Raw genomic sequence first — 10,130 nt, 5'->3', positions numbered from 1 at the left:
AGAGGGAGGAGGTGGAGGAGGAGGAGGAGGAGGTGGAGGAGGAGAGGGTGGAGGAGGAGGAAGTGCACTCTAGAAACTTTTGAGTGCTAATTTCCGTCCGACAGTGCGCCTGAAATGAGGAAGAATTGAGATTTCATATGTTAAAAAAAACATGTTTTTATGGATACCAGTAATTATGTTCTTTTGTTATTCAATCATTTTAATAACCAATTAATTCTTTGCTGTATGAAACGATAAGAAATTGTAAAAAAAAAAAAAAGGTCTTGAATAGTCCTTAAAATTGCAGTTTCTTTCCCTCAACTTAACAAGCCAATTATATAAAACACAGGAAAGCAGCAAATCTGATTTAAACAATAATATTAATAATAATAATAAGAGTTTTTTTTCTACTTTATAGACTTAAAGGTAATCTGAAAACACGTCCAGGACTAATGTTGGAGGAAAAAAATGCAGTCTCATTTAAAAAAAATTGCAATAGTTCATGTAGATTTTTGTACTAGTGCATATATATTATTATATATAATTGTGCCAGTTTAGCGTTGATTGTCATATCAATAACAGACGGCTGTGTCTTAGCCAATCAGCTTCAAGCTCCGCTATAATCAACAAATGCAATGTCCAACCCCGGGGTTCCTGCTCTCAAACCAGTCAGCTGTATGTCAACATGTGTCTACCTGTGTGTGTTGTGTGTGTGAGAGAGTGTGTACACGTGTGTGTGTATAAATGTCTGTTATGGTCACAGGTTTTTTTTTAGTGTATGTGTGTGAGAAGAATGAGGAGAAATCCCCGAAAAGTAAAGCTAACACAGACGTTGCACGAGGGTGGAGGAGGAGGGTGGACTAGTGTGCATGTGGTGGGGGTGAGGTACGTTCAAGAGGACGATCGTTTTGTCACGTTACGCAGTGTTAACAAATACAAGGTTTTTCTTCTGGACTTTAAAAAAAAAGTGGATTTAATCTTCAATCAATGTTTTCTTGTTGCCTCACGTCCTCTCTTCTTCTTCCTCCCCCTGCACCCGTGCACATGCAGATATATGTCCTCCGCCAAAATAAAAGTAAAAACCAGGAACTTTAAGGAACCAGACCTTGTCACTGGGGTGGTACCCTCTAAGGTACATTGTTGTATCTTGAGTAAGAGGATCCAATTTGAACCCTTAGCTGTTTGCAGGGCTGTAGTACTCGAGTCCGATCTGGGACTCGAGTCCGGACTCGAGAACATTTCTCTATGGTTAGTTAGAGTTACGTAGTGTTAAACGTCAAAAAAAGTGACAAACATGAGAAAGAAAGTGTCAAAAGTGTTGAAAAAAGGGACAAAAAAGTAAGAAAAAGGTAAAAACATTGACAAAACCTCGTCAACAAAAGTGTAGATTTTCAATGTTGACAGGAAGACAACACAAGGGTTAAAGGCATTCAATGTTGATGTGCAATATTTTTATAAATTTAGCTATGAGACTTATGTGATTTGGCTAAATTGGTGGATAACTGCTACCAGAACACATCTGGAGCTCTACAACCGGAGATTAAAAAAAAACAAAACAACAGTTTTACATCAAAGTCTGCAGCTTCCCAAATCCTAAATAACACTGAAACAGCAGCCGAATCGCAAAGTAACATTTAAAAATCCAGTTTTATTTAATGTCACGTGTTTTAAAGATGAACTGCATAAAGACAGCAGTGGAAACTGGTCCTCCACCTCTTTGTTTGTCTGTTCATGACCCCCCCAAATATCCCCTCCTCTGTGCACCTGTTGTAATTGAGCCTCCCCTCTTCCCCGTCCACTGGTTACAAAATGGCCGCCACTGAAAACTGCAATGGCCCCCCCCCCCCTCCTCCTGATTGGCAGTTTGGTCGCCGCCATCTTGTTTTCCTGTTCTCGGTGGCCAAAACAAAAAAACAAGGAAATGTAATAATCATTGTTTGGTAACTGTTTTTAGTGCTGTTTTTGAAAGCGTTACGAGTATTTTCTAACATGTTACAACAAAAGATTGTAGTGTACAAATTCACATTTATAAAATATATATATATAGATATATATGAGAAATGTATGTTCTAATGCAATAAAGAGAGATCAAGAATTATGAAAAGTGGATTGAACTGATTATTTATATTTATTTGTGTACTTATAAGTCTGCTTATTTAACATGTTGGTTTGTCAGTCAGTTTTAAAAATTTGAATTTAGGGACAAAATATTGAGTATTTCTTAATTAATTTCCTAAACTTAAGCCTAGCCAAGCATATCTGCTTTTATGCTGAGTTCATGAGTGTAAGTTCCCAACTCTGACAGTGCTAAAGCTAAATTTAAGGAAGATATTCCAACGGCATTTGATTTAATGTTCCTTAATATAACAGAGGACTCCTCTGCAAACTTTAGTCTTCCTCCCAAATTAACACCGTGCTATTGCTCCTGGTCCTGGTCTGTTACTAGCCTGGAAACCCAGAGCCAAATCCAAAAGATTAAGGGTCTGGCATCAAGTAATAAAAGTTGCCATATCACGACAACCCCCAGGGGGGCGTATCCAGACCCCCCATGCGCTTAGCTAGCAGCTGAGCTAACTGGTAGATTAGACTGTCCTCTGTTCAGCTCGGCTCTGGCCCCGCCCACATCAGACACACCGATGTGATTGGTGCAGCTCGGCTCTGGCCCCGCCTACATCAGACACACCGATGTGATTGGTGCAGCTCGGCTCTGGCCCCGCCTACATCAGACACACCCATGTGATTGGTGCAGCTCGGCTCTGGCCCCGCCTACATCAGACACACCCATGTGATTGGTGCAGCTCGGCTCTGGTCCCGCCTACATCAGACACACCGAAGTGATTGGTGCAGCTCTGCTACAAGGGCATAGTTAATGAGCAGCATTACTCGATGCAAGAGTAACTCTATTTCCCTTCTACTCCACTCTCAGAGGCAAATGTTGTACTTTTTAATCCACTAATATTTATTTGACAGCTTTAGTTACTTCACAGATTCAGATTAACTCAACATATACATGCTAGTGGATTGTAATTATAGATATGCAGTGGCGTAGGGGTACCGATCCACCACACAGCAGCAGAGACCACTACGGGGCACCTTCAGGTCCCGGACAGCGTGCCACCTGTCGGCCTTCTCGTCAAAGCGCTCCACCTTGGAGAGGGTCCCGTGATTGTCAAATCCTCCGACCACGTACAGCTGGTCCTCCAACACGGCGACGCCAAAGCTGCTGCGGGGGTAAATCATGGGATTCGCCGCGCTCCACTGGTCCGACAGCGGGTCGTAGGCGATGACCCTGCTCGTATGGGAGCGATTTCTGTAGCCCCCGATCTACGAGAGGAAGGATGGAACATGTAAATATCTTACTTGAGAAACACACTACACTGGACAAATACTTCAGATATATAGAAATCCCTTTTTAACACCAAAATTATGGAGTAGTTTTAATTTGAATCTGTTTATTGGGGAAATTACCATTTACACTCTGTGTCCACACTTTGTTAGTTATCACACACAGTCCTGAACTGCGAACACACACACACACACACACACACACACACACATGCACTAATGGAGAGATGTCAGTGTGGGGGGGCTACAACTTGAACCAGCGCCCTGAGCGGTTGTGGGGGGGTACGGTGCCTTGCTCAAGACCACCCAGTGGCAGTGCCCAGGAGGTGAAGTGGCACCTCTCCAGCCACCAATCCACACTCCGTACTTTTTGGTCCATATGGGGACTTGAACCGGCGACCCTCCGGTTGCCAACCCAACTCCCCACGGACTGAGCTACTGCCACCCCAAGTGTTAGCAGGGGTACGTGGGGGTGTCGCTGATGTGTCGATGTTTTTCAGCTCTGCTTACTACGTATATTTTGTCTTTGAAGGCGGCAACCCTTGCGGCGTTACACCCGACCCCCATGGGGGCGATCAGCGTCCACTGGTTGGCGTCGGGGGTGTAGCACTCGGCACTCGACAGAGGGTCGTTCCTTTTGAAACCCCCGCAAATGTAGACCTAGGAAAGAAAAACAAAAGGTCAGTTATCGTTAGTCGTCGTCAACATGTATTCATTTTCCGGCGAGTGATGAGTTAACCCCCGTGTTGTCTTCCCGTTAACCTTGAACTTGCCCTTCCCAGTAAGGATCTAATTGTTTTTGTGCTTTTCCGATGTTTTGGTTGTTTCTTCTGATTTTTTTTGCCACTTTTTACATGTTTTCGGCGCTTAAAAAAAAAAAAAAACTGAGCTTTTTTAATAACAGGTTTTACACTTATTCGTGGAGTTCATGGTCAACAAACCTCATTTATATCAAATGATGTGTGTTGAGCTCTCTGTTTTAGCTACAGAGTGAGACATCTCACCTCTGTACCATCTTTGTTGGGAGTCGCACATGGGCAGTAGCTAGGCAAGGACTACTAGCCAGTCAGAAGCAGAGAAAATAGGGGCCCTGACAGTACCTAGGTAAGGACTACTAGCCAGTCAGAAGCAGAGTGTGAGGACCCTGACAGTACCTAGGTAAGGACTACTAGCCAGTCAGAAGCAGAGTATGAGGGCGTGCCATGCTAGCAGCTAGATGAGCATTATAACGTGACGCATGTTTATCATGGAAGTAGAGGCTGGACCACAAGAGAGTTTTCTCTGGAAGATGGTAAGTCCCTTTGGGTGGATTTTCTCTTTTTAAACCTACACAATGCACAGAAAAGATATATAACACAATGAAGGAAAGGGAAAAGGCCTGAAATGAGCACTTTAAGGTTTTGTTTTCCACCATTTCCATCAGTTCAACTACCTTGCCGTGTAGTGTTGCCGTGCCGGCATTGCTCCTCTTCTCGTTCATTGGTGCGACCAGGGTCCACTGGCTGATGTCCGGCTGGTATCGCTCCACGGTTCTGAGCTTCTCATTTCCATCGCAGCCTCCCATGGCGTAGATGCAGCCGTTCAGCGCCACCACGCTGACGTAGCATCGGACCACGTGCATGGGCCCCACGTCATGCCAGGTCTGAGTCTCGAGGTCCAGCTTCCGCGCACTCCTTAAATACTTTAGGCCGTCAAATCCTCCGACGCAGTAGACAAATCCACTGAGGAAGACGCACCCGTGGAAGGCTCGAGGAGCCTCCTTGTTGATCAGTCTCACCCAGCGGTCGGTCCGAACGTTGTATACCTCCATCCTGTTGGTTGGGCAATCATTTGCCCAACCGGCGGTGGCAAATAGCGCCGCAGGGGGCAGGCGTGCGCGCTGCAGAGGTCGGTGTGTACTGGACTCCTGCAGGGTCTTCATGGCTTGAATCACCATTTTCGTGCACAACGGACTCGTGGTCACAAGAGGGTTCGTGCTCACTGTGTTCATCAAGTACTCACTGGGCATCAGCAGCAGGCGCACCTGCACGGAGACAAGAGGGGAACTGGTAGAGATCACATGGGGATTCAACTCATGCAGTATCGATCTTTTACTACGTATGTGTTGGTCATTTTGTCTGCTTGACAGTCCCATTTTGCAGCAATGAAACTGAAGTGAGATGAACAGACAACATTTCCTCTTGGGGATTTCATTTGAAATTGGAAAAAAGGTTATAAACTGCAATATATGAGTTCTAAAGATATCAATCAATGAAGTGACAGTTTTGTGTAGACACTCCAATAGGTGTTGATGTTTCGTACCGCAAAAGTACACCTAGGGAAGAAAAAGGTCAGTTATTTTCAGCAAAGGAGGAGTTAACCCTTGTGTTTTCTTCCTGTTGCCCTTTCAGGTCAAAATTGAATTTTTTTTGTGCCTTTCACAATATTTTGGCGCTTTTTCTGATTTATTTGTCACTTTTTCCAATGTTTTTGTCTTTTTTTAAATTTATTGGTCACTTTTTCCAATGTTTTTGTCTTTGTTTCTGATTTATTGGTCACCTTTTCCCATGTTTTTGTCGTTATTTCTGATTTATTTTTCACTTTTTCCAGCTTTTGGTGCTTTTTAAAGAAAACCTAAGCTGGTTTAATAACAGGTTTTACACTTATTCTTGGATTTCATCCTCAACAAACCTCATTTATATCAAATGATATGTGCGTTTTTAGTTAAATAGGCCGAAATTATGAGTTATTTTGACTAATAGTGAAGATCAGAGGATGTTGAGTGGAGCTCAGATGGGTAGATGTCAAAGTTTAGTTCGGATACTGTTTGGAAACCATTAAAAAAAGAATTCAAATGCTATAAGAATAAATAAAACGGAAAAGCAAAGAACCGGTTCGATATTTGGCACTGAATCAGAACCAAGTCGTGAAAAGACACATAATTGGTTTGAGCAAAACCAGACAACATGACCCCCCCTCCCGATCTCCCTGACTAAATAATGATGTCAATTGAAATTGCAGTTCAGTCTGATTATCGGGCGGGAAAAATGACACAATTGTTATTTAAACTGTTGCAGTCTATGCAAGTGCCTGTACAGTTGGCACAGTATCTCCATATTGGAGCACCAGGTCCTCAAGATGATCCAGTCTTCAGTTACCTTGCTCAGCAGGGTGGCCATGTGACAACTGCGTTCCTCAGGAGCGAATGCGATCCAACTGAGGACAGCCTGAAACACGATGCTCTCCTGACTCGCGTTGAGCTCGTCCTCCTTAATCAAATCGGCCAGCTGCTCCACAGAAAGCCGCAGGAACGTCAGCGAGAACCCTGCGACCTCCTTAAAGTGATGCAGCATGTGAAGGTAGGCCTTGTTCCTCAGATCAGGACATCTGTGGGTGTCCGCCAGCATCCATATGTGGACGCAGTTCTTGGAACTAAGAAGCTGCTCCAGGAAGTTGCTGCAGGCCTGCATGATGCCCTCGACGCTGAAGAAGTCTGCTCCCGCCAACAGCTCCAGCACGTTCTCCTCCGTCACCACAACAGAGCCGGTGTAGGCGTACTCCACAATGAGATTCATTACACTGGGGGACACCTGGGAAAAAGGGTAGACCTGCTGCCCTGACGTTGATGATTTGCTGCTGAAGAGATCTCTGTGGAATCAAGATCAAAAGAACCAGCATTTTAGGAGGAGATCTCTATCGTACTTCTACAACTTCTACTCAAATCCGCATTTAAAGAGTATTACTCCGATTATAGCATTTCAGTCTAACCATGGACAAGAAAGGATAAAACCACGAGGCCACAGACCCAAAGGTGACATCTTTTCTTCTTGCACACATTTGGGAGGCTTGCACCATCTCAACATTTCAGAAAAATCTTAAAACACTCTTCTTTAATATAAGCTAATATAGCTGGCTCAGGTTTCCGTAGGACTAGCCCTCAGTTCCCCTTCAAGGGGAACTCGAACCGCGTTGGTTACGACACTAGAGGCGTTTCCCATAGCGTCGTAACCAACGCAGTGTCTCGTTCCCCTATCTCGGGGAACAAGGGTTACATACGTAACCCGAGACGTTCCCCTTCGAGGGGAACTCGAACTGCGTCATGTTGTCCTCATGTTGCCTTCATGTTGCCTTCATGTTTTCCTCATGTTGCCTTTATGTTGTCTTCATGTTGTCCTCATGTTGTCCTCATGTTGCCCTCATGTTGTCCTCATGTGGTCCTCATGTTGTCCTCATGTTGTCCTCATGTGGTCCTCATGTTGTCTTCATGTTTCCCTCATGTGTTCCTCATGTTGTCCTCATGTTGCCTTTATGTTGTCTTCAAGTTGTCCTCATGTTGTCCTCATGGTGTCCTCATGTTGTCCTCCTGTTGTCCTCATGTTGTCCTCATGTTGTCTTCATGTTGTCCTCATCGTGTCCTCATGTTGCCTTCATGTTGTCCTTATGTTGTCCTCATGTTGTCCCCATATTTCCCTCATGTTGTTCTCATGTTGTCCTCATGATAATTCCTTATTTCTGTTTTTCCAACTCAAACATTAAGTATCATTTCCTATAAATGAGGTTTATTGACCATAAATTCCCAAAATAACTGTACAACTATAGTTAATAAGTGAGTGTTACGTAGTGTCGAACGTCCAAAAAGTGACAAACATTGAAAAAAGCGTCAAAAGTGTTGAAAAAAGGGACAACAACATAAGAAAATGTTAAAAACATCGATAATAAGCATCAACAAAAGGGTTGTTTTTCAAGACCCTTGTGTTGTCTTCCTTTTTCCCCTTATCTCAACAATTTTTATTTATTTTTTTGATTTCAACGCCTGTTTCCAACATTTTTATTTTTATATAAAACAAGACTTTGAAAATGGATTAAATTTGACCCAAAGACAATCCGAGGGTTAAGTGTTTGGTGCTGGGAAGGTACAGTGTGTTCATCAGGACAGACAAAACCAAAACAGTTGTTGACCTGTTCAGGGGTTCAGCCGTCTGTGTTATCTTTCAAACCACTTCTTGTTTTCTTGTCAACCAACACTGTGACATTTACATTTAAAGGAATGGATGTTGATGATAATTGCAGACTGGAATGTGTCAACTTTTACTCGGGGGACAACATGAGGGCAACATGAAGACAACATGAGGGCAACATGAGAACAACATGAGGGCAACATGAGAACAACATGAGGGCAACATGAGAACAACATGAGGGCAACATGAGGACAACATGAAGACAACACAAGGGCAACATGAGGGCAATATGGGGACACCATGAGGACAACATGAGGGCAACATGAGAACAACATGAGGGCAACATGAGAACAACATGAGGGCAACATGAGGACAACATGAGGGCAACATGAAGACAAAATGAGGGCAACATGAGGGCAACATGAGGACAACATGAGGGCAACATGAAGACAACATGAGGGCAACATGAGGACAACATGAAGACAACACAAGGGCAACATGAGGGCAATATGGGGACAACATGAGGACAACATGGGGACAACATGAGGACAACATGAGGACGACATGAGGACGACATGAAGGCAACATGAGGGCCACATGAGGACAACATGAGGTCAACATGAGAACAACATGAAGAAGACATGAAGACAACATGAAGACAATATGAGGACAACATGAGGTCAACATGAGAACAACATGAAGAAGACATGAAGACAACATGAGGACAACATGAGGGCAACATGAAGACAACATGAAGACAACATGAGGACAACATGAGGGCAACATGAGGACAACATGAGAACAACATGAGGACAACATGAGAAGATGAGAACAACATGAGGACAACATGAGGTCAACATGAGAACAACATGAAGAAGACATGAAGACAACATGAGGACAACATGAGGACAACATGATCTTTAAACACAAGTTTAACCCCTTTCTTCATCATGTATCATTAAATGAAAACCATGAGATGAAATAAACACAGTATCCACTAAAACCAGGTGGATGTGCTCACCTGAAGTATGAGCCGCAGTTGCAGAGGATGACCCTGTGGACGTTAAACTCAACGTCCTCGACCGAGATCACGGCGTCGCACAGCTGTCCCTCCAGACGGAGCTCGTTAACCGTGTTGTCAAAGAAGAAGGTGCTCATTGTTCAAGGAGTTTTGGTAAGATAGTGAGACCCAGTTCCCATAGGACCTTTCTCCAAATTGTTTTTATTTGAAAATCGTGAAGCTCCAAAACTCCCGTTCTGTTGTTTTTGTCCCTGTTGCCCTGTTCCATTTTCAGAAAAAAATGCTGTTCTGAATTTAAGCTTCATGTCGAAAAACATTTAAAGGTTTCAGCCCACATTACATCTATCTATCTATCTATCTATCTATCTATCTATCTATCTATCTATCTATCTATCTATCTATCTATCTATCTATCCATACATCCATCTATCCATACATCAATCTATCCATACATCTATCTATGTCTCGGACTTGTCTCGACTTGCTAGTATTTGGACTCAGACTTGTCTCTGTCTCGGCCACTGGTCTTGCACAATATGGCTTTTGGGCTGGACCGAGTCCAGGTGTCTTTATTATGTTGATAATAATATTGGAGGGAAGTGAAACCCAAAATGATTGTCTTGATACTGTCATGCATAAGACCTCTTATTCCTGTCCTGGACTGGGTCCTGACTCAGACTCGGTCATGACTTGAACTTGACTAATCCTGGTCTTGGACTTGTCTTGGACTCGAACCATTTTGGACTCGGTCTTGACTTGGACTCGACAAGTCCCGGTCTTGGACTTGTCTTGGACTCTAACCTTTTTGTACTTGGTCTTGACTTGGACTCGACAACTCCTGGTCTTGG

The 10,130-nt window shown here is 43.6% G+C and overlaps 1 protein-coding gene across 1 annotated transcript; it reads right to left on the bottom strand.

Annotated features, from left to right (window-relative positions):
- Window positions 1-2,885: 2,885 nt before the first annotated feature.
- LOC117960806 (kelch-like protein 10) lies at window positions 2,886-9,483 on the bottom strand. The gene is made up of 5 exons (XM_034898996.1): window positions 9,283-9,483; window positions 6,462-6,951; window positions 4,757-5,347; window positions 3,835-3,984; window positions 2,886-3,303 (listed from the first exon to the last, which is right to left on the bottom strand). The coding sequence occupies exons 1-5, from the start codon at window positions 9,417-9,419 to the stop codon at window positions 3,007-3,009; spliced, it is 1,665 nt and encodes a 554-aa protein (XP_034754887.1). The 5' UTR covers window positions 9,420-9,483; the 3' UTR covers window positions 2,886-3,006.
- Between the last annotated feature and the right edge of the window lie 647 nt (window positions 9,484-10,130).

This window comes from Etheostoma cragini, chromosome 17 (assembly GCF_013103735.1).
Source record: "Etheostoma cragini isolate CJK2018 chromosome 17, CSU_Ecrag_1.0, whole genome shotgun sequence".
NCBI classification, from domain to species: domain Eukaryota; kingdom Metazoa; phylum Chordata; class Actinopteri; order Perciformes; family Percidae; genus Etheostoma; species Etheostoma cragini.
This window is presented reverse-complemented; position numbering and strand designations above follow the sequence as displayed.

Coding starts and splice junctions, on each gene's coding strand:
- LOC117960806 (XM_034898996.1), bottom strand. CDS start 9,419: ATGAGCACCTTCTTCTTTGACAACACGGTTAACGAGCTCCGTCTGGAG. Junction 6,952..9,282: donor AACTGCGGCTCATACTTCAG/GTGAGCACATCC, acceptor TTGATTCCACAG/AGATCTCTTCAGCAGCAAAT. Junction 3,304..3,834: donor TCAAAGACAAAATATACGTA/GTAAGCAGAGCT, acceptor TTCCTCTCGTAG/ATCGGGGGCTACAGAAATCG.